The 25549-nt window shown below is 33.6% G+C and overlaps 1 protein-coding gene across 1 annotated transcript; it reads left to right on the plus strand.

Moving 5' to 3' along the window:
* The first annotated feature begins 14934 nt into the window (after positions 1-14934).
* LOC111060570 lies at positions 14935-25265 on the plus strand. Its single transcript, XM_022348242.2, has 6 exons — positions 14935-15076; positions 16693-16844; positions 18298-18387; positions 20868-20960; positions 23275-23512; positions 24693-25265. The coding sequence occupies exons 2-6, from the start codon at positions 16760-16762 to the stop codon at positions 24985-24987; spliced, it is 801 nt and encodes a 266-aa protein (XP_022203934.2). The 5' UTR covers positions 14935-15076; positions 16693-16759; the 3' UTR covers positions 24988-25265.
* Positions 25266-25549: the final 284 nt, after the last annotated feature.

Here is a 25549-nt window from a genome sequence, read left to right on the forward strand (position 1 = left end):
TCGTTTGTCGATCCCAATAACTTTGAAAACTTTGAATTTGGAGTTAAGAGTTATTATTTTTCTAGCTCATGGTAATTTTAGATATATTGTTACGGGTTCTACACTAATAAAACACTTGAGGCGATTTATACTGATTAGATTTTTACTTACAACACTATAACATACGGAGGTAAACTAGAAACAACTATAAACTACCTAATAGTTTTCACAGAATTATCACAAACTTACGTTTTTGTGTAGTTGAGAAGTTGATATTGTGGTAATTATTCATATTGAATGAAAAAGACTAAGAAATTGTCAAAAACCAGTTGTATTTTTCATTCAACAAACTTACGTCACTAATATGAATAACTGTTAAGAAAACTGGAAAAAGTACTGAAAATACTATGTTTTTGGGCCACTCTGTATCTAGCACAAAGAAATTTTGCATGAAAAAAATTGGTAGTGGACGTCTCTTATGTATCCAAACAATATACTAGAAAATTATAACTACAATACAAATTTCAAGCACTACCCCTTTTTCATGTCTATATTGACTGGACTATAATGGAGAAGTACAGAAATACTGTTGATCATTAATTTTTCACCAGATTCCAATGCATTCCATGCACCAATTTAGTTGCAGAAACAGCACTCTCTTATTGAATGCAATTCAGCGCACGAGCTCATAATTTATTCAGAACTGAATCAATGATGTTTTTTCCATTTACTGGAGTATAACCTCAAATTATCTTAATGATTGTGAAACGCTGCACCTCCTTCGAATGCGGTGCCGAAATGGAATTGATAAATGCAAGGCGAATAGCAAGTTATACTGGGAATAAGAATTACCCTCTGTTATTATCAATTATACTTTACTTCGCTCTACAATTATTGGATCAAACCTTTGCAATTGATTTTTCCAGTTTGTTACAATTATTAGTATTTTTCGTGTAATTGTCGACCAAACTTTATAGTTTGCCAATCTATGATACTATCCTATTTGACTTCTACTACTAAATTCTACTGTTCTACTTGACTTTTTATTCAATTAACACTGTCCTACTTTACTTTCCCATCAATGATCTTTGCTCGATTTGCAGTAGAAATCAAATTGGTAGTGGTACATAAGACATCTCTTCGAGAGGATAGTTGAGTCAGGGGTTGTATATCCTGCTCTTCAATTGGTGAATATCTGCTTGCTGATTATTTATTGACTTGAATTTATGATTTTTCAAAGACTGTTGTCGATATCTAGTAAATCTAGATGTTTTCCATAACAGACCGACTGCCTTGGGTGAATTATTTCCAAATAATTGAGTTGAAAATGCTCATTTTCAAAAATAGAAATATCTTTGTAATTGGGTTAATGATCTAGAATGTTTTTTTTTCTCATAAAAGATAAATCTTAATACAGTATCGAAATGATAAGGCAACATTAGCTATCATAGTTGAAGCTAAATTCGAACACCAGAAGTTCTTTCTTCGTGAAGAATTTCTATTATAGAAAAACTGTATGCTAATGTTTGTTGTTGCAGATAATTGTCGTGACCACTCTCAGCTATTGCTTTTGGTCAATGGCTAAAAGTGCTAATTTCAATCCAGTCATCTTCTCTAGCTAGATGTTCTTGTAACTAATTTCATTCTTCTACACCAAAATAATTGAGGATTCAAATAATATCATCGAACTAATCTTGATTGATGTCGTTCAGCATCATATTATAAAAGTCATGATCTATCATCAATCTGAATACAAAAATCAAGTCTATGCTAATCAACACCCTTCTCTTCACCGTCCGCTTATCAAATCATTGTCCTCGCCAATAAATATCCAATTCAGCAACTCCTCTAACACCATTCCACCGAAATCTCTCGACATTTACTTCAAGAATACCTATGAAATTCTATGACTCTTTGCTAAGTCATGCTTTGAAAACCTATGAAATTTAAATCAATTCAGCAACAGCAATTTTCGTATGTCCTCCTCTAACATCATTCTACCGAAATTTCTCTGCATTTACTTCAAGATGACATAAGAAATTTTATGACTCATTGCTACTCGATACTCTGAAAATCTATGAAATTGAAATGCTATGACGCACTGCTACTTCATGCTTTAAAAACTTATGAAGTTAAAACTTTTTGACGTTTTGCGACTTCATGCTTCTATGATGTAATGCTACTTCATGCTTTAAAATAATCAAGTATCGTAGTATCATTTGGGGCCGGTTTCCGAGCTCGGGATTTAGCTAAGCTCTAGACTTTAAACAGCTGGAGTCAGAAAATTGATTTGCCGAAACGGGGCGTAGTCACAGTTTTTATGGTAATCTTTATTTTCTCATAATTATCTATAATTGGAAACGTTTTTCCTTGACGAAATGAAACATTCCTAAATAATTCAAAATAGCTGAAACTTCACACTATTTTAACTCTAGTTTATTTTGTGTTCAATTGTCTAGTTTTTTGAAATTTGATTTAAAAATTGTTAGTCGTTTTACTGCGACTACGCCCCGTTTCAGGAAGCAAATTTTCTGACTCCAGCTGTTTAAATTCTAGAACTTGGCTAAATCCCGAGCTCGGAAACTGGTCCTTGGTATCTTTCTCTGAATTTTGAGTTCATTTTTGTAGTTTTTCGAATTTCAATTCAAAAATCGCTAGTCATTTACTGCGACTATGCCCCGTTTCAGGAAGCAAATTTTCTGACTCCAGCTGTTTAAATTCTAGAACTTAGCTACTAAATCCCGAGCTCAGAAACTGGTCCTTAGTATCTTGCACTAAATTTTGAGTTCAATTTTCTAGTTTTTCGAATTTCAATTCAAAAATCGTTAGTCATTTACTGCGACTATGCCCCGTTTCAGGAAGCAAATTTTCTGACTCCAGCTGTTTAAATTCTAGAACTTAGCTAAATCCCGAGCTCGGAAACTGCTCCTTAGTATCTTTCTCTAAATTTTGAGTTCAATTTTCTAGTTTTTCGAATTTTAATTCAAAAATCGCTAGTCATTCACTGCGACTATGCCCCGTTTCAGGAAGCAAATTTTCTGACTCCAGCTGTTTAAATTCTAGAACTTGGCTAAATCCCGAGCTCGGAAACTGGTCCTTAGTATCTTGCTCTAAAGTTTAGCCTATCTAGGGATAGCACACACTGACCATAAATGAAGACTTATTTAGAGTATTATCGTTGGTAGTAATCCTTTCATGAGTGATTAATGAAGGATGATAGAGTGGGAGGGGTGCAGCTGTTAAAGCAAAGATAGAACGGCATTGCAAGCCAAACTCTTCTGATAGACGGGTATCATCGGGGCCCTGATAAAGCGAGTGCCAGTCATATAGAAATAGATTTGTATAGCTATATGTATAGAGTAAGTCTCAGCTGGAGACCCATTTTCCTTCGGTTCTCTTTCCCGCGGGGACTTACTCGCCAAGTTGGTGCTTGTTTGGCATTATTCATACTTGGTCCATCGAAATACCGATGGGACAGCCATCTGTGCCCTACCCTCCCACATGCCCACAAATGTTGCACCAATTCGCCAATTCTGGATCATATTGTGTTGCTAGGCAATAAGTGTGTATCCTTCCATGTAGTTTGTTGCTCTCAGTAGATTGCTAAGATGCTATAGTGGGATTCAGGTTATAAAGTCTGTGGAAATGATAGGAACGCGTTGTTGCCAATTTGACGTGTCCACCGCCTTCTCTAGTGCGAAGTTATGGTTTTAGTTATTCCGGTATCTATAATCTAAGAGTATGTTACTAGAGTTAACTATAGTATACACCAACATAACACTAGAAATAGGAATAATATAAGAGTCGAGTATTGTCAATTTACAAGTTCTGAAGAAAAAAAACTGGCAATACAAGTCAATAAAACTTAATAAAGCTTTGCCTGAAAATATCAAAAGAATGAGCTTTAATAGTTACTGTGAATATTTAAAAAAAAGTACTGGTCAATGAATGTTTATATAAAGTTGAAGATTTCTTTGTAATCGATGTTTAAACAGATGTTTTCTGTGTTATTAATGACGTTGTTGTAACATTTTAATGTTGTATGACAATAATTGACTTGATTGATTTTGATACTATTGATTGCTTATTCTTGTTTATAATGATCCATTCTACTGTATCTGAAATATGGGAACGCATTGTTGCCAATACTCCATGTCCACCGCCTAAATAATTCATGATTATATATGATTCATGATCTTATAACAAATTTATATAATTGAACTTAAATCTTCTGTTAGATAATATATCTTCATAAACCATTTGGCAACGTTGTGTAGCTAGAAAGGGATGAAGTTACCTATTTCGTCTATCGAATTCTCGCTCTGCCCCTTTTCTATCTCGAATGAAGCTTCTCTTTAAGCACTATTTGTGCTTTCGGATGGGCACGTTAAATTGTCGTTCCCTGCTGAAGTATAAGAGCTGAGTAAGAGTGTCTCCACCAAGAAAATCATACGAATATTATCATTATAGTATTATGGAACTTATTTTCTCGTAAGCTTTTCTTATTAACACTATTTGTGCATTTAGATGGGCGCGTTAAAGTGTCGGTCCCGGCTGAAGTATAAGAGTTAAGTAAGAGTGTCTCCACCGAAAAAATCATTATAGTAGTATTGAACTCATTTCCTCCTTATAGATAGATAGATAGATAGATAGATAGATAGATAGATATATATATTGATAATTGTTACTAGACTGTTGCCTATGGTAACATTTACAAAATCTTCAATAAAATTAAATCAAACTTATGAGATAAATAATAATTATTTAACAGTTCTGCACTAGTATTGATCAATTACAAATATCGAAGAAAATAATATAGTAAATATTAAGCTATCAACATTATACTAGATCACATTAGCAATACTGGAGGAAAGAAAAGTTGTTATTTGCATCCATGTGGAATGAAACTTATCATGAAAGTATTCGAAATATTAAACTCCATGATACAATACAATAGAGAGTAGATGGAATAGGTAAGAAATAAACTATGAAGGTGGCCCTATTACAAAACAAACTTTTAATAAAAAAGAAAATAAGTAATTATGGAATGAGAGCATGAATGCACCAAACCCTGCCAATCATAATGACCTTATGCTAAGGTATCATTTATCAATGATGACAGAAGCCTCGATTTAAACAAATAGAAGCTTGGTGAGAAAATCAACTCAGGTGATAGATTTTTCCACAGTCGGGACGCTACTACAGTAAAAGAGGAGTTGTACATAACTGTGCGGTGGAGTGGAATTTGTAGGAAATTACCACCTTATAGGTGGTCTCGGGGAGTCATTCTACTAAGAAAGTGATGTATTTCAATTTTCCTCATCTGAAATACCTAAAACGTGTTGAGTAGTGAAATAGAGTTTATCTATGAATTTCAATTTCTGGAAATAAGTTGATTGAATAGATAAAGTTATCATTGATTCCAATGAATTCCGTTCTCAGAATTTGAGATTGAATGCTATTAGGATGTAGGTATTCCTTTCGAATAAAATAAGTCATGGAAAGCTCTCGAAAGCATCGTCTGTTGTAGCAAAGTGAAGTGACCTTTTCCAAGCCACCCTCTAAAAATTCAGAGTAATATTTTCGGTTGGCTTATGGAGAAGCTGAGTGCTGCAGCACTAGCACTGTCATTAATGGGAGTATCCGGCCGAACATAGCGTCTAATAAAAATTGCAGACGCCCGGAACATCCGGGTCAACAAAAGATCCGTGGGGTTTCTGACCATTACTGAATGAGTTTCTCTCTACCACTGTTTCCCCACAGTGTCGGCGAGCTCTCCTGGACTCGGGCAGAATTTACTAACCTCAATTAAAAATGAATAAGCTGTAGTATGAAGTGGAGTAATGCTTTAATATTTGAAGGGAGAAGACATATTTTTTTTATACCTGGAGGGATGAGACAAGATAGCTACTAATTTAAGAATCTTCATAAATGGAAGGTATCTTGATAGACTGAATGAAAATACTATTATATTCTCAAACCACACATCAATCAAATTATAATTATTGACCAATTAAGTATGGATAACTAAGACAATATCACCTCATTTTAATCATTGGTTTCAACTTAATTTGGTTCAAATTAATTTTTAACTAATCTATACTATAATACTGTAAAGGGGAAGAACTGGTTTATACACGTACGGAATAGGAAAATTATGTTTGAAGGTGCGTACAGATTCACGCGCCGCGAACATGAGCAATTCACTTTTAATCAGCTGATGCCAAGCTTTTTATATCTGTATCTTACCGTTTCTGTAAAAATACAGATATAATCAGCTGATTAAAAGTGAATTGCTCATGTTCGCGGCGCGTATATCTGTACGCACCTTTACGCATCATCACGTCTAAACTAATGGACTGATTAGCTTGAAATTATGCTTATAGGATCTTAATTAACCGAGGATGGTTAAAAGCCTATTTTCAATTCTCCAAGATTTCATTACGTCAAGTTTTCAATTTGTCATGCTTCTAGTTGTTGTATGGAAGCAGCTGAACATTCCTTTTAAAAGGGAAATTAGAAGATAGGTTTGATTGGGGATCCTATTCGAATAAAAATAACTGATTTTCTGTTGCATAAAAATTTTGGTCCGCCATCTTGGAACTGCCATTTTGAATCCAACTTCATTTTTTCTAATATTGGAAAGTCGTCATATCATACATGATTTCGATACAGAATTTCAAGAGATTATGCATATAGATTCTTAATTAACCGAGGATGGTTATAGGTTTATTTTCAATTCTCCAAGATTTCATTACGTCAGGTTTTTAGTTTGTCAAGTTGTAAAGTTGACCCTTGCGGAGCACGGGTTACCTGCTAGTTAATTAATAAAAAATTTAATATAATATGAATAATTATCACAATATCACCTTCTCAACTACAGTACTCAGAAAGTATCATATTATATAGAGTATGTATCACAATGATAAATATTTCATTTCAAGCTAATAAATTGATTTTTATGTGCTTTATTGGGACACGTGTTTTGGATGTACACGTTAAGTCGTCGGTCCCAGCTACCAAAAAAGCAGTTAGGTAATGTCAGAGGACCTGAAATTGATCAGTTGCGACCTGAAAACTCTGACACCAGACCTGAGCCAGCCAGGACACTCGATATTGTTTTTTTTATTGGGAAAAAAATAATTTTCTTTTGAATACATCATTTTAATTTGAAATCAGTTCAAAATATCTGTGACCATGATAAATACATTCATTCCATTTCAAGATAATAAATTGTTATCCTTTTATTCCTCTCCATGCAATAAGACTTCATAAACAAACTAATTGAATATGGAATGTGTGTATGTTAATGTTTGATACCCTCTAAAATTAATAATTCAATAAATTCATTTATTGTATAAAATACTATAATTATAATACAATTATGAATAGAATAAGAATACAAATTATAACTACTAGTCTCGGTGATCAAACCATCGTCAAAGGGTAGGTACTATAATTATATTCTTAGTTTTAGTTGTTTTTGAGTGAAAAAGAACTAAATTTCAGAAAAGTGGAATCATAGCCTCATTTCGGACTTTTAAATTATTATCTAAATTTGGGAGAGAAATAGTACAAGGAGTATCCTTAGTTTTTTCTCTCCCATTCAGTGCTTCTTGTAAAAATTATAATAATAAAATAAATAAATAAATTTTATACATACAAGAATGTAGCCCTGAATCCATACATTCTAGGTGAATATTTGGATTTTTACGGTTCACTTGGAAAGCCTTATCTTCTAGAGGAATAGATTCGGAACGTAAAATATGATCTCATTAGAACCAATTGTTTGTAAATCCAGGCTTGAAAGTCTGCAAAGTTCTAGGACTTCATTTATCGTTTTCCATCTCTCATTTCTAAGACTTCCTGTTTGTTCGTTTGAAGCGAGCATTCCATTACGAGTTGAAGTGACCCTTGAATTGATTGCGGCAGGCGACAGGTGGACAATAAGTGCTAATCAGGCCGGAAAACTTTAAGCACGTAAATCTCTTTCCATTTAAATACAGGCTGCACTGCACTGTACACCCGCATAGCACACAACTTCACTGTAATTGGTCGGCCCAAGCGATTTCACTCAACTTGTATTTTCGTTTCCCCGTCATAGAAGAAAGTTCTATTTAACTAGCAGAAATGCAGGTTGAGTTCTTACTGCATTGTATATGGGCTGATAACATCGGAAATTGAGGCAATTTCAATGAGTGCTTTGATAACGAGAATTGAAAATAACGCTGATTGTGATTTTTCAAATTAATATTTCTTACAGAGGGAGCTTGAACCTACTCATACTTGCACTAATAACAACTATCTATGAGTTACTGAGAAATTGCACTTATTCAAATTCTAATGAATTAATAATTATTATTAAACGAAAATCCAAATTAAATGCTGTAAATCACCCCCGAAGACTTATGCTACTGCAAATATTAACAACAGGGTAAACAACCATATTATGGAAATTCGATGAGCGCTACTATTCAAAAATTATTTCCCGGGCTGACAAATAATTTTTGAATTGTAGCGCTCATCGAATTTCCATAATATGGCTGTTTACCCTGTTGTTAATATTTGCAGTAGCAGAAGTCTTCGGGGTGATTCACAGCATTTAATTGCCGGGATTTTCGTTTAATAATAATTATATCTATGAGTTTTAATTCCTTTCACTTTATTCCTCAACCTAAGTAGCTAATACCATAGAGAAAGGATAAGCGTAAGCCACTATTTGTTTGTCTCTGCTAACACAATATTTACGAATTAATCACGAATGAGATTTTAACATTCAATTCTACTTGAATTCTCTCAATCAAAAAAAGAATCTCCACCATTCATCTCAACAGTCACTCCTCTTCTACTTCATTATCATTATATTTTTCAAAAACATGCGACTCTCACAATATTTGCAGTGTAGGAATTGGAACACATTTAATTGACCGAGCGAAGTGAGGTCAAGATTCAAGTCGACGGTTTGGCATTTCTCTTAATGTTTAAATGTTTAAATGTCTATATGTTGCGCATTTACGGCGAAACGCGGTAATAGATTTTCATTAAATTTGACAGTTATGTTCCTTTTTTAATTGCGCGTCCATGTATACACAACGTTTTTGGAAATTTTGCATTTCAAGGATAATATAAAAGGAAAAAGGAGCCTTCTCCATATGCCAATATTAGAGTAAAAATCAGAATATAGAATTATTCATCATAAATCAGCTGACAAGTGATTACACAGATGTGTGGAGAAGCCAGTCTATTGCTGTATTTCCATAAGGTCTATAGTTTCAATCAGGTACTTGTGGATGAGAATACTGCGTGAGATCTATTGTTCACAGAACTACTAGTATATGTAGTCTTCGATAATGTAGTAGGCTAATTATGGGCTTTACAGGTTAACATGTCACCTATGAGGTTCATGAGATATTATGTCAATTGTCAGTTATCATTTACTTCATTACCACAAAAAATATATATCCAAGAAATACCACTTTGACAGTTAGATCAGTAGTGTGAAAAATGTTTCAAAATATGACAAAGTATCAAAATGAAATAAATAGATGGTGTGTTAGTGTTGCAGAATTTATGATTGTGGACTTGTAGATTCAATAAGGGGTCTATAGGTTAACGTGGGTTTCATAGATAGGGCTTATTTAGGTAGGCTATAGATAGTAGGTATAAAGATAGGTAGTTATTTGCTTTAAAGGTTTATGTAGAGGGATTTGTTGATGTATTTATTGTGTTAGTGTTGGAAAACTCACATGGTCCAAAGAATTTAATAATATAGATCAAGAATCAAATCATATAGTAGGCAAATTTATGAGCTTTATAGGTTAACATGCCACCTATCAGGTCTACAAGATATGACAACAAACCTCATTCACTTCATATCCACAATACTATATTCAATAAACGCAGTATTTTCAGTGTAGAAAACATAAAATATCCTTGTAATAAATGCTGTAAAATATTATTGTGATAGTGTGGAATTGCTGCAAAAGATGCACGTGGTCAGGGTTTGACCGGGATGCCACCGGCTTACCTGCTGATGCGGGGTGCGATGCCTGATGCCGGCGGAGGGATGCTGGATGATGGTGATGAGAAGCAGAGTGGCCGGCAGACAGACGAGGACAGTGAGCAGCAGACAAGGACAGTTGGGCAGCAGGCGAAAGCGCCTAGAGGCACGCATCAAGGCCCATGGAAGACTGACGGCTCACGGCTCCGTTCCAACCAGTAACCAGTAACCACCCCTGCGCTCTTGCAAGCCGTCTGATACACGGAGCGTCGTCGTTGTGAACCGTTTGATACACGTCGTGTTGCCGTTGCAAACCGTTTGATACGCGTTGCAAGCCGCGTGATGCAAGCTGTTGCAAGTGCGATTCGTACAAGAAGAGTGGAATGAAGGAAAGATAAAAGAGAAGAGTGAATAAGTCTAGAGTAGAATAGAGATGAAGAGTGTGAGGATGTGGATAACAATAATAATAAATACTTTTATTTCTACAAATAAACAAGTTAGATCACATCTGTGTTGAACACAGCTGTGGTATCTAAGGGCTACACGTGGGATGAGGCATACAAGCATGCATCCTATGACCTTGCCAAAATTAGAATTTGGTTTGACCATAACTCCCTATCCTATTATATTAAGCAAGCAATTTCTGTATATATATTCATATTTGGTTATTTCGATTTATTTATGATTATTTATTCTAACGATTTTTACGAAATTTGGAACATAGTAGGTTTATGATATAAATATTTGATTCCACTAGGTCTCATCCCTGGAAAAACTCGCTGAACGACATTAAAAGGATAATTTATCCTTGGAAAACCAGGTGAGACTTTCGTCGTCTGTGGATAATAAAAAACTGAGTGAGACGCACTCGGTCTGTGGAAAATCAAAATATCTCATCCCCAAAATTCATAAGCTGACGTATAGCCAGCTGTAAAATATAAACACGATCATTTTAAAGAATTGTGTTCTGTTCATCAATAAATAAAAATAACGAGCGAAGCTCGGTGCCCCGATATTTAACAGTTAATATTCAAAAAACCAAACATCTTCCATTTATTGGTCGACAAGATATTGACTGTGATCGCTATGTGTTAAGGATGCACAGCTGTGAAGATCCTCAGTCGTAGGCCTGCGGCTGTGGCATTGAACGGGTTGGTCATTAGATATTTAGGAGTCAACCTGGATAGTTAATTAAGCTGGTTTCCTCATGTACAAGGGCTGAAGAACCGTTTGATAAAATTAATCTATGCCTTCTCACGGGCCAAGTGCTTACTGTGGATCGCTGCAGGACAGTGTACTTTGCGTCGGTTTCAGTCTTTGCTGCAGTATGGCATTCTGGCGTGGGGAGGTGCGTCATTGGCGGTCTTGGAGCCTCTGTCGGTCGCCCAGAGGTTGATAATTGAATCCATATTACAAAAAAAACAGCGCTTTCTCACCAATCTACTATTCAATATATTTCCAGTAATGTTAGGCAGATTTTCATAAAAACTTTAGTAATTCACATTTTCAACAAGGACACTTTTTTTAGAGAAATTCAACACAGTCATCTAACCAGAAATCAAACAATGTCATGTTCATTCAATCCCACTATTGGTATCGGTTTGCAAAGGCAAAATTCACATTATTTCACAATGGCTGTATAGAAACCTTCCTCCAGAAATAGTTGAGGCTGGAATGGGCCGAGTCACTGTTGTGTTAAAGCGCAGAATTTCTGAATGGTTAATGCATGTTGGATGGCAGGATGCAGAGAATCTAATCGAATCTTCTCGTGTTTGAAATTTGAATTTAAATATATTTTTGTTACCAAATACATGTGGCAAAAAGCGATTCCGGCTGTTCTGGTGTGATGAAAATAATAATTATTAATAAATTATAGAAATTGGTATTATTACAAGCCGATTGCCTAATTTTCTTCTAATGGATCTATCTTTTCTTCCTCCTTAAATTTAAATTGATTTTTTATATATTAATACTAAAAATGTATCATATATAATTTATTTTTATTATTACAAGCTGATTACCCAATTTTCTCTAATGGATCTATCTTTTCTTCCTCCTTAAATTTAATTGATTTTTTATATAATTAATACTAAAAATGTATCATATATAATTTATTTTTATTATTACAAGCTGATTACCCAATTTTCTTCTAATGGATCTATCTTTTCTTTCTCCTTAAATTTAAATTGAATTTTAATATAAATGATATACTAAAAATATATCATATATAATCTATTTTTATTTCATTTACCGTATGTATCTTATACTTATATAGCCCAATATTTTTTATTGTAACACAGCTAATCTTAAGAACTGCTCCCACACACGGACGTAATAGTCTATGTGGGTTCTAATACTCATTTTATAATATTGTAATTGTATTGTCAAAATTGTATGATACGTGAATAAATCAATAATTGAAATTGAAATCTTATATACTGAATAAGAGTAAGTTTTTAACGTGCAGACTGACAGCTCAAGGCCTTTGTAGGTTGCACAAGTCAAAAATGAAAAGAGAAAAAAGTTCAGGTACATTGTTTGATATAAATGTCTTTGAGTTGCACAAAATAACAAAAATAACTTCATGATGAGAAATTATGACGTATATCAGTAAACTATGTATACTAAATATACTATGTAAGAGACTTTAGCTTTGCTTTAAAAACCTAGGTCACAGTTTGAACGGAGTAATGGTGACATTTTGGAGTTGTTATAGATATGTTAGAGTGTAGAAATGGAAGTCATCGGAATGAACGTTGTAGGAATGGATGATGGATGTTGGATGAATGGATGTTGGATTTTGGATGAATGGATGTTGTAGGAATGGATGTTTTAGGATGTTGGTAATGGTGACATGGTGACATGTTGGTTTGTTATAGATGTTAGAGCGTAGGAAGGTGCTAGAATTGTGATGATAGTGAAGAAGTGATAAAAGAGTTGAGTGAAGTAGCCTAGAGTAGAAAAGGGTCTAAGAGTTCGAGGATGTCCGTAATGGACATATATGCCGTTATAGATGGTAGAGTTTATGAGATTTTGGAGTTTTTATTGATGTTAGAGTGTAGAATGGTGCTAGAATTGTGAAGAAATTGAAGAAGAGATGAGAGAGTAAAGTGAAGTAGCCTAGAGTATAAAAGAGTATAAGAGTTTGAGGATGTGGGTAATGGTGACATGATGTTACAGGGAGATGTTGATTGAAGTGTATGTGATGTAGAGCTGTTATAGATGTTAGAGTGAAGAATGGTACTAGAATTGTGAAGATAGTGAAGAAGTGATAAAACAGTAGAGTGAAGTAGCCTAGAGTAGAAAAGTGTATAAGTGCCGGTAGTCCAAAAGCCGGTTAATTTTAATCGTGATTAATTCCACGAGAACCAATCAGAGAAACCGTCTTTTCAAAAAGCCTTCTCTGATTGGTTTTCGTGGAATTGATCACGAGAACCAATCAGAGAAGCCGTCTTTTCAAAAAGCCTTCTCTGAATGGTTTTCGTGGAATTGATCATGGTTTAAATTTAACCGGGTTTTGTGCAACCGGGCCTAAGAGTTTGAGGATATTGATGATGGTGGCATGGTGTTACAGATGTTAGAGTGTAAGAGATGTTGCAGTTATAGGTGTTAGAGTGTAGTATGGTGTTAGAGATGTGGTTATACACACACACATACCGTAGTTGAAAATTTATTTGAGAGAAGGATACTGTTGGATAAGTTGGTTGGGAAAATAATATTTTTATAATTGGGGAGAATTTACGGTGACAATTCAAGAAAGTGTGGAAAAATCTTTCAATTCATCATTAAAAAAAATCGAAGGAAAATTATTTGGGAAAGTTCCCTTGAACATTGATGAGCATTGACAGTGACAGTGATTCTTCCTATTATATCAACATTTACTCATATCATTTTTTCAATCTGTATTTTTCTCAATTTAGTTTAATATAATATCAATTTTCATAATTTAGTTTATCGATTTTAAATTCAGCGAATTACGCCAGGCCCTCACAAACACAGGCTTAAGACTTCATGTGAGTCTCTCATAACGTAAGGGTATATAAAAATGTACTGTATTATTTGTAAATTGTGAGAATAAAATTTCATTTGATTTGATATCTGAAAAGGTGCAGAAAAATTACAGAGCTATCTTGGTCATCATTTATATTAAAAAAATTTCATGCGAAAAAAAATTTCGGAGATGTTCTCATGGTCTCTGAAGGGCATTGACGATGGTATTCGAAAATGTGTGTGTTAAAATTAAAGAGTAACTTGATTGTTTTGATTGTTTTGTATATTGGCGAGAAATTTTGTAAGGAAATCGTTGGAAGAATTATCTTGATCGTTGATTTAAATTGGCAATGGTATTAGAGAAAATGTTGAAGAGTGATCTTGATCATTCATTATTTAGCAATGCAAAAGTTGGTGATGAAGTCATAGAAATTTAAAAAAAAACATCTATTTCTTCTGAAATATTGTTTCTATCTAAATTCCAAACTCAGAATCTAGAAAAATATAGGTTGCATGTAGTCATTATCATTGGGAGACGATGGTGTTTATGGGGGATATTAGTGATTGTGACATGATTCGAGGTTAACATACATCAATGCGAATACAGCATTGTATCAATACAGAATACAGTATTAATAAGCAACTTGCAACACATTTTCATGTGTATCAAAGTGACGCATCAGTTGTGAAACAATCCTTGCGCAGTTCTGTCCGTTGGTGCAGATTTCGGGAAACTCTTATCGGTCGATCCTAGCTGCTAGAGGCGCATGACACCCCCCTGAAACCCCCCTCTTACCATAACACAACTTACTTTTCGTACACCCCTCACCAATTTTCCACAACTTCCCCCCTCTCCCAAATTTTCCACAACTTCCCACCCCCACCATCGGTTTTCCTTCTGCAGCATCGGCGCCGCGTTTCATTGATATATCAGCAGTCGGCAGTTGTGTTTCGGCTCTGCATTTTCCGCCTCCTAACTCATTCCCTATCTAATCTATAACGGCATTTTTCACTCATAACGCGTACTTTTTACATTGAAAACTTGTTCAAGTTTTATCATTTCAATCTTCAAAAGTTTATCCCTTTCAGTGCAAGTTTATTATTGAGGTGTAATAATATGTACACATCTTCTTAAAATTTATGAATTCAGGCTACTTTCTTGTATTTAAAAAATATAATTCTAGTTCCCTTTGAAATTTATAAAATAATAGAATAAGATAAAAATTATAACTACTAGTTTCGGTGATCACACCATCGCCAGGTTTTAAAAATAGATTTCAAATTCTTAATCTATTATTTTATTAATTTCAGAGGGTACTATAGTTAAATTTTATTAATAAAATACACAATATGACTGTTCATAGTCTCAAGTTTATTATTGTTAGTTTTAAGACTACTCCTCAACTCAAACATTATAATAATTCAATTTTAACCTTCCGGTAGTCGCGACTGCTCGTGTGATTGAGTATATTTGTACTTGAGTATACTTGTATTTTTTACAACATCCAATTTTCAAATTGTTATGTACTCTACTATCAAATCATATTAATTAATTGTATAATTACTTTTTCCATCTTCTTGGATTATTTTACGCCTATGGACATTTAGATGATTACCATTTCATAGCCCAATAAGATACATCAAGCAAAGCTTTCAATTCTGTGTTATTGGTTCGTTTACAGTCCCCATATACAGTCTTTCCCTATCTTATGCACAGTGCGACTTACGCACTGTCGCGACTAAATGGCACCTAAAGACTGAACCATTGCTTGGTTGATACTGCAACTCAGTGGATTGATGAGGGGAAAATTTTGGAATGCATAGGTGACTCATTCACTGACACCACCCCATTCAATAGTTTTGTGCAGCAAAAAAACTGACACTGTTGTACTTTTTACAACAGCGCGACTGCCGTAAGGTTAATAAAAGTGATTGAAGTGAGTAGTAGACCTATGTCTGTCTCTTCTATAAAAACATTCAATGATGGTATTGGAGAAAATGTTGAAAGAATGCAAAAGTGATCTATAGGCCCAAGAATAATATCTATGGTATTATAAGTATTAGTATTGTATCTATGGTATATATTGTGATCAGTAATCGTTATTATCACATTTTTAACAGACTTACGTGATGATGTATTGTTATGACATTTCATCAACTTCAGTAAAATTAACGATTTCATCAGTAATTATTGTTATAAAGCTTCATCAACTTCAGTAGCACATCCTTCCTTTACCATATTGTTTTAAAACATCATCAAGTGAATTATTAAATATAATATTTTTCAATTTCAATTTGTACTTCATGTACCATCAAAACACAATAGAGTTGAAGAGTTGAAAGTAGTCGTATTGCAATAAAATAAATAGTACTTGATAATTTTTTTATTCTGTTTCAATAATCAGCGGCCTTATAAAGAAGAGTGAAAATTTTTGTACAATGTTTGATTTCCATTCTCCTTAATTCACGGAATCAACGTTCCTCTGTGGTATGGAGGCAGAACATTCAATCTCTTCTATTGTTCCCAAAACTTTCTATGACTTCTGCCTATACTAAACAGAGATGAAAATGGAAATTACTTACTTTGAAACTCAGCAATAATAGAAATAAATTATTGATTAGTGATTGGTAGAGTGATACAGTTGAGTGCTATTTGATAAGAAAAATGGTCAACAATATTACCATTCATTTCTTTAACTAATTGTTATCCATTTTTGTTTCAGAGTAGCTGGTGATTTACACTTACACCTTATAAGTGACGATGGAGAGTTCAAATACAAGTGTCTGGTGATGACTCTTAAGGAATCTGGGAATTGTTTTCTTGAAATATCAAACCTCGTGGAAGTTCAACCTCGATCCAAATCAGTTATTATTGGTCAGTGGTATTCTATTTTATCAGAGGTATTTTTATTTTACAGGAAATTGTATATTTTTTCTTTCACTAAAATTTCATATGCCTCAGTTAACGAATAATAGGTCAAAGTACTAATATAATGTAGCACAGTATAAAAAGAAAAAAATGATTATTTTAGTTAATTATTTACAAATAAATATAAAATAAATTTAGACAGTCCAAAAGTTAGATAGATCAGGCTGTGAATTTTTTTACATTAAATTTCAATGTTCAGTTTTATCACCCATTATTAATTTTTTTTCTGCCTCCTGTTTTAATTCTTAGAAGTGTTCATTGTTTGATTGATAATATTTCGGAGGCTCTTTCTATATTCTTAGATTTTATGGAAATTTATGATCTGGATAAACATATCAGAAGTCGGATTTTAATTTCCTTATTCACTGCTATATTGATCAAAATACAGCTTCCATTTCTCAATATATAGGCATGAAGGACAAATAATTTAATCATCAGTAGCTCTGATAACTTAATCACACTCATGCAGAATGAAGACTACAAATCCATAATGATAATAATATCGAGTGACCTGGCTGGCTCAGGTCTGGTGTCAGGGTTTTCAGGTCGCAACTGATCAATTTCAGGGCCTCTGACATGACCTAACGACTGCTTTTTAGGCAGCCGGGATCGACGGTTTAACGTGTCCATCCGAAACACGGGAGTGGCCCGAGATAAATATCTTGCCCGAGCCGGGATTTGAACTAGGAGGTACTGGGTCCGTTCCCGGGCTGACAAATAATTTTTGTATAGTAGCGCTCATCGAATTTCCATCTAGCTGTTTACCCTGTTGTCAATAACTGCAGTAGCAGGAGTCTTCGGGGTGAATAACAGCATTTAATTTGGATTTTCGTTTAATAATAATTATTAGTAAGAATATTCCATCATTCTCGATATTTGTATATGAATTAGAGCCAGACCATATTAAGTGTTTTTTCAAACTTTAATTTAGGCGCCAAACCAATCAACCAATTGAAGAGCTTCCTGCTCTGCCGACTCTAAAAACGCCTGACAAAACGCTTTTCTGACCCTATGTGTGTGTTTAGAGTTGAGTGTAAGCAGTGATAAGATATCTTATATTTTATCTGTGTGGAGAGAGAGCCCAATGTGCCTGTGCCAGACAACTCACAAAACAATTGACATTCTGGACGTCATATTGAGGAGTTGAAACAGGGTAACTTATGTAGTAGCTATAGTCCGAGAAGACATCTTGTGAACAGTCTGGAATGAATTTGGCTACCGTCTGGATGTTGTTGCCCAAGCAATACGGTTGTAATTATTATAGGCTAGCTATATGTCAATCATTCATTATTATTTATTCCGTGATTCATTATTCTGTCTATGATTTATTGGTATTGAATTTGGAATTCTAATGACTTCTTGTAAAGACTTGTCATTAATTAACCATATTTTATTCCAGGGGTTATTGATATTCCATGCTTCAGAATGAAAAATAATTTCACTGTAACTGGAATGGTATCTTACAAAGTCGCCGATGAACTCAGTTCAGGTTAGTTACTATATTATTCTTTTTATAAATTGAGAATAATCAATTTTCCGATCATTTTTCATGTAATGGTAAACTGGTGATTATCATCAGAAAACAATTCATGGACAACAAGTTGTCACACTCACTATAATATAATCGAATAAAGAATTTTATCTGATTGATCGAATATTCATGAAAAATAAATTTTAACTCTTCTTAAAATATGGATCACTGTTCTTAAAATAAGGAACACTGTCATTGGATAAATCTCTAGCATGTAGTGATCCTACAAAACGCCAAGGCTGCTTTTCCAATCAACAAAATATCAATAAATGGTATGAGAACGCAATTTTTTCTATCCACGCCTCATAATTTTATTCACAATATATATGATGAGTAGCTAGTTGAATAAGTAAAATAGTTCTATTATATTTGATACATTACATTAACAAGAATATGATTGTGAAGTTATTAAATGACTGTCAAATTAACCTGCAATAACGATCACCAGTATTCAATTGTTGACAATCTTGAATAAGCATATCTCAAGCTAATTTGAATATTTTTTGTGTAGTTGAGAAGTTGATATTGTGGTAATTATTCATATTGAATGAAAAAGACTAAGAAATTGTCAAAAAACCACTGATTTATTGATAATTAGAAAGACCGGTTTCGGTTATTACACCTAAACTGAGTTATCAGAGATTGACAATGGTGTAATAACCGAAACCGGTCTTTCTAATTATCAATAAATCAGTGGTTTTTTGACAATTTCTTAGTCTTTTTCATTCAATAATTTGAATATCTTCACTCCCATGACCACTGATACTGTAGAAAGTTCAATACTTGGGAAAGTAAAAGATATGTAGGCCTACCATATACATATTTTAGTGTCTAATATACTATTTATATCACAGTTAGACATGAATATAATTGGAATAAATGATGGATGTTTGGGAATTGTCACCAACGCTAGTAATGCAAGTCTACATAGGTCTATTTAACGCTTAAAAACAGCGCTTTGAAAAGTTTTCAGCATGAATGCTTCTCATATTATGGCAGAAAAATAGTTCGAAAAACTATTTGCCTCATTTTTCAAGAAGTAAATTGTCTCTTATTCATATTGGATGTGTAGTAGTTAGACTACTTATTTCAAGGGCAAAGCAGTGTAGAACTGTTTTCCTTGACATTTTCAATGCATTTCTACTTTCCTTGCCCTATTACCATAGGTAAGGAAAGTATTGCTTTCCGAAAAAAATAAGGTACCTCAATTTCTAAATTTCTATACGTTTCAAGGTTCCCTGAGTTCAAAAAAGTGTTTTTTGGGTATTGGACTGTGTGTGTGTGTGTGGTGTGTGTGTGTGTGTGTGTGTGTGTGTGTGTGTGTGTGTGTGTGTGGTGTGTGTGTGTGTGGTGTGTGGTGTGTGTGTGTGTGTGTGTGTGTGTGGTGTGTGTGTGTGTGTGTGTGTGTGTGTGTGTGTTGTGTGTGTGTGTGTGTGTGTGTGTGTGTGTGTGTGTGTGTGTGTGGTGTGTGTGTGTGTGGTGTGGTGTGTGTGTGTGTGGTGTGTGGTGTGTGTGTGTGTGTGTGGTGTGGTGTGTGTGTGTGTGTGTGTGTGTGTGTGTTGTGTGTGTGTGTGTGTGTGGTGTGTGTGTGTGTGTGTGTGTGTGGTGTGGTGTGTGTGTGTGTGGTGTGTGGTGTGTGTGTGGTGTGTGTGTGTGTGTGTGTTGTGTGTGTGTGTGTTGTGTGTGTGTGTGTGTGTGTGTGTTGTGTGTGTGTGTGTGTGTGTGTGTGTGTGTGTGTGTGTGGTGTGTGTGTGTGTGTGTACACGATATCTCATCTCCCAATTAACGGAATGACTTGAAATTTGGAACTTAAGGTCCTTACACTATAAGGATCCGACACGAACATTTTCGATCAAATGCAATTAAAGATGGCGGCTAAAATGGCGAAAATGTTGTCAAAAACAGGGTTTTCCGCGATTTCCTCGAAAATGGCTCCAACGATTTCGATTAAATTTATACCTAAAATAGTCATTGATAAGCTCTATCAACTTCCACAAGTCCCATATCTGTAAAAATTTCAGGAGCTCCACCCCATCTATGCAAAGTTTGATTTTAGATTCCCAATTATCAGGCTTTAGATGCAATTTAAACAAAAAATTTTGAGTGGAAAAGATTGAGCATGAAAATCTCTACAATTAATGTTCAGTAACATTTCCACCTAAAATTGAAAATAAGCTCAAAATTCGAGAAAATGTGAATATCCAATTGCAAACTGTTGGCAACTGTTGATTCTATTAAATGATTCACTATGAAGAGATAGCAGACATCCTATGTCTCCAGCGTTATTGTCCTGTCACCAGCTGGCTCTGATCTTTGTTTATGAGTAGACTTGAGATGCGCGTGAACACTAGCGTCAGGTGATCAATTTTCATAACGGCAAGGAAAGTTGAGTGAGTGCGCCACACCAGATTTTTTATTTGTATCTTTGTGCATTTCAGATGATCATCAGATAAACTTACCGTGTATGTCACTTGGCACAGGTGATCTGATAAAAGGTGATTTAATTCCTTTCTTGAACAATCAACTCTCAGGTAATACATTTCATACAAATACTACATATTCAAATAATATATTCCACTGTTTGATCAGTTATAACAATAATATAAATAAATGAATTTATTCTTCCAATTGATACATTACACATAATAAGAAATTATGAAAAGTAGAGTATATTACAACAATATTGAAAAATTATAAAAATAAAGATAATAAAATACTGTAATACAATACACGTTGTACAAAAAATCACAATAACTCATCCACATCAATAGAAGAATAAATAATTTCAAGTTCTAAATACTGTAATCAAGTATAATTTCAGGACTAAAAGTCCTGTTTGGGGCACCATCATATTTTTAATTAAGAAAAAAGAAATAATAATTTTTTTTGCCGAGTCGGAGCTTACATAATGTGACAGGTTAAGGAATTTCAAATTGGATAATAAAGGTAAATTAACATTTTAATCCACTTTCCCTCATTAAAAAAAAAAACAAACAATTGATGCCAATTTCAAGCAATTTAGCAGACTCATACATTTCATTTTATTAATTTCCCTCCTTACTTATCAAAATTATACGAAAACAACTCATGTATTTTGAATAATTATCTTTACACAATTTCCGAGAGAGGAAGAAGACATCCTTTCATCTAATGAAACCCGCAAATTCATATCTATTCTAGTCTTGAAAATAAACAATAAAATATGTTTATTTTAATGATGCAATTATACAAGTTATATTCAAGAAATGTACTAAATTTATCAAAAGATAGCGATTCCAAATTATCGTATCTTGTATCCTAATCCTATATTATCAAATATTTAAAGACTGTTGCAAAATCAATAGTAGTGACAGTAGGCGTTTACTAGACAAATTCACTATCAGGTCCCATTTAAATGTGCAGATTCTATTTGCGGAGAAAGTATTACCGTATAAAAATGGAAGATAAACTTGTACCATAATAGCCATCTTCAAACACCTATCAACGTTTCAAGAACTGTTGAAAAAATAAAAGATTTGCCAGTATGCTAAGGCGGCGCAGTTCTTAAACAAATAATGTTCAAATCTAGCATCATTTGGTGTTATGTTGACAGGAAAGGACGTACTGAATAGAATCTTATTCCCTGTTGGAAGTGTTCTGTTAATTTGATGTTTGTGAATATCTTATATAGCGTTTACATCAGTCCAGTTTCCTTGAATAGTTTTCTCTACGTTTGAATAAAATGAACGATTTTTGCAAACTTGAAGTCACGTTTACTTGAATTCAATATTTCTTAACCTTAAAAGTATATAATTATGAAGTAAAAAATCTCATTAATCTCAGTTTTCTTCATCAGCATCATAATTTTCTATCTGGTTGATACATTCCACATTGACTGACAACTGTTTTGATTTTATTTTCTCATTTGTAGTTTGGACTTGTAGTTTTGTACCTTCAAGATTCAATTTGAATGCAAAAGTCAAAAATTTTCAACATCTAGGCTACTTTATTCAAGAAAATTTGAACATTTAACTTTTCAATCAACAAAACATGATGATGGGCCCACATTGGTATAGTGGATTCAAGTTTCTGTTCTTGAATTCAATGATACTTGACAAAAGTAAACGCCCCTCTAGATATCGACTTTTCTTAAACAGCAAAGAAATCTGCGTTTTCTAAAATTGAGTCAAGATTCACTTGAAATGAGAAAATAAATTTGCCAATGTTCGTTGTTTTAATGAAAATATCAATTACTATGATATTTGTGAATATCTGTCAGCCTTAAAATGAACTAGCATATCAGATAAACTGAGTAAATTATGGACATAAAATCACTTCGCTTATATGGGCTCCTTTTGTTCAAATTAATAAAAACAATATAAAAACTTGTAGTACCCTTTATTGAAAACTTTAAAATATTTTAACGACTAGTTTTACAAGTTTTTATATTGTCTTTATTAATATGGACACAAAATATACCATTCTCATAAGAGCATAATGAGCTTCCTGAAATTAATATTTATAGCATCAATATGTTATTATTGAAAACTTTTTAAGGAAACTATATAGCGTAAAGTTCTGTTTCTCATGGAATGTGTGTTGATCAGCTAGGTACCGTACATTACTAGCTACGATTCTATTGAAAAAAAAAATGGTTTCAATAATTCAGTTACATTACAAGCCACGATTCAATAGAAAAATCAGTTATTCAATATAATTTACAAGTTCATACTAAAGAATAATCGTTGAATTCACATTTCTCATTTCAACCAATTTATACTTGCAATCATATTACAAATGAATTTTCCAACATACTTCTCCACATATTTCATTAAAATCTATTTGTGAATTTGAATTTTGTTCCAGTACAAGATATTGCATCAGTTATGGCTGTTTTTGAGAAGACTGACTTGGAAATAATTCTGCCTGAAAAACATTGCAACTTGGACAACATAATGGATCAACTCGGTTATTCCAAATTGGTGCTGCCTAATTGCTCGCCTTGTTTTGTCAACAATTCTAACAGAAATAATGCATTGTCACAATCGGTCCTTTTCTTGAATACGACATCCAAAGATGTGCACAATTTTGTATGCTATACAAGGTTAGTACCCATTTCAATTTCTCTCTACAGTTGGTTTTATTGGCTCTGAATTTCTCACTGGATCTTCTTGAAACTTGAAAAAATATAATGTATTTAATATTTATCCATCGATGCAACATTCTTTAAAGATAAATTATTGCTGTATTAAAATTTTGAATTATTTGATTTATTATTCGAATTGGGTTTATTCAAATCATTTTGTCAGAAAATATTTGCTATCAAGATTGATTTGCTTGTGGTGAAATTATTATGTAGTTCATAACTCGACCATGAAATTCGAAAACAATTATTATTCATATTATTTGTCGCCTTTTTTCTGGCCAGCATTGTTTCACGATTTGGCCTAGGATTTTTTTCAAATTCCCACTGGTTGTACTGTAAAAATCTTGAATTTTACTCAATGTAGCCTACCTTCGACTTGAAGTTTATACATCTTCAGCTTTTGCTTGGGTTAAGTTATCCACATCAATTCGATTCATGGAATGTGTATGAATTATGAATATTTTAACAAGAATAATTGTTCAAATGGTGTGCTAGTTGTTTTTATTTTAATATGGAATTCCTGTTTTGTTTCTCTTTTCGCAAATGCCTATTTTAAAGAATTCATACACATCCAAGGAAAAACTTTGTTTTAAGGAAAAATTATTAATTTTTGATTCTCACAGATCCTCTTTCTCGAAAAAATTGGCTCAAAAGCTCAAAAATTACACCATGTCTGTTGTACAAGAGTCATTTTCACTTTAATCTGCTAGCAGAACTCTTTATGCATATAAAGAGTACGGTATAACCTTCCGATGGACGTCTGCCTTATGAATGTCAATTGCTGTCCAAAGCCAATTTCCGGCTGGATATGAGACGGAAGATTTTAGCAAAATTTTGTTTTTGTACATCATCGTTGTGCTTAAACAGCAAATATAATAAACTTAATCAATGCTTACACATTTGAAGTGAATTTTACTCTAGTAATTTTCTTTGCGGATGATGCCCACATAATCTTATCGCCGGTGCGTGGGTGATTGATGAGATATTAAACGTCCATGCCACTGCCTGGATTCGAACCCACGAACCAGGTGGTGCTTGCGGACTGAAGGTTATCACTACCTAGACCATTAGACTAACCTTAAAATTTCAAGTCACAGGATAAATCTTGATGTTCATTTCATATTTTATCTGTTTTCAGGAATGAACATCAGTTACTGCTGCTTGCGCATAGTCTACTGAGTCTCCTACCACACAAATCACAGGTATTGAAAAAGTTGAGGCTACCAACTAGCCTTGACAATGCTATTGACCACCTCGGAAGTGAAATATCATACCTGACTGACACCTTGAGGAGCCATATTCTTCCCTGTGATGGACCTCTGCCTGATCAATGTCAGTTGAAATTTAAAGCTGATTTGTGGCAGGAAATTAGACAGAAAATGTGTGCTTACGAACTAGAGACGGATTTTGCACTTCAAGGATTAGCTACATGAAATACTACAGGAAAGGTTTAAAATGTTTATTCTGAAATTTTATACTTAATATTAATTTTATATTTGTTTCTTAGTAGTCTATCTACTAAGCATATTTTATATGTTTGGAAAAATCAATTGGACCATCTGGAACTAAATGCTTTTGCATTCAAATAGATACTGTAGTATGCAAGTGTACATCCATAGCCTACTACAGATAGAGGCTAAATCTTAAGTAAGCCATGGTACATTCAAATCAATGATCATTCAAAACTCATTCATGCATTGACATTAAGGCTGTGCAAAGGCTAAAAATAAACTTTACTGGTGATATTTTTCAAAGTTTTTTGATTTTTATATCATCAAGCTATCAAAATGAAAAAGTTTTCACAAGAAAACATTTTTTTCCCGATCATTACTTTTTGAGATATGAGGGCATAAAGTTTTAATTTTTGGGACAGAACATTTCAAATTCGGTGAGGGATAAATCCATGAGATTTAGAGGATAGATTCTTCATGGTTTTGTTGATCTAGTAAAACAAAAATTTTCTTAAAGTAAATGTCAATTTTTGAGTAAGCTATT

Source organism: Nilaparvata lugens, chromosome 2, assembly GCF_014356525.2.
Source record: "Nilaparvata lugens isolate BPH chromosome 2, ASM1435652v1, whole genome shotgun sequence".
Classification (NCBI taxonomy): Eukaryota; Metazoa; Arthropoda; class Insecta; order Hemiptera; family Delphacidae; genus Nilaparvata; species Nilaparvata lugens.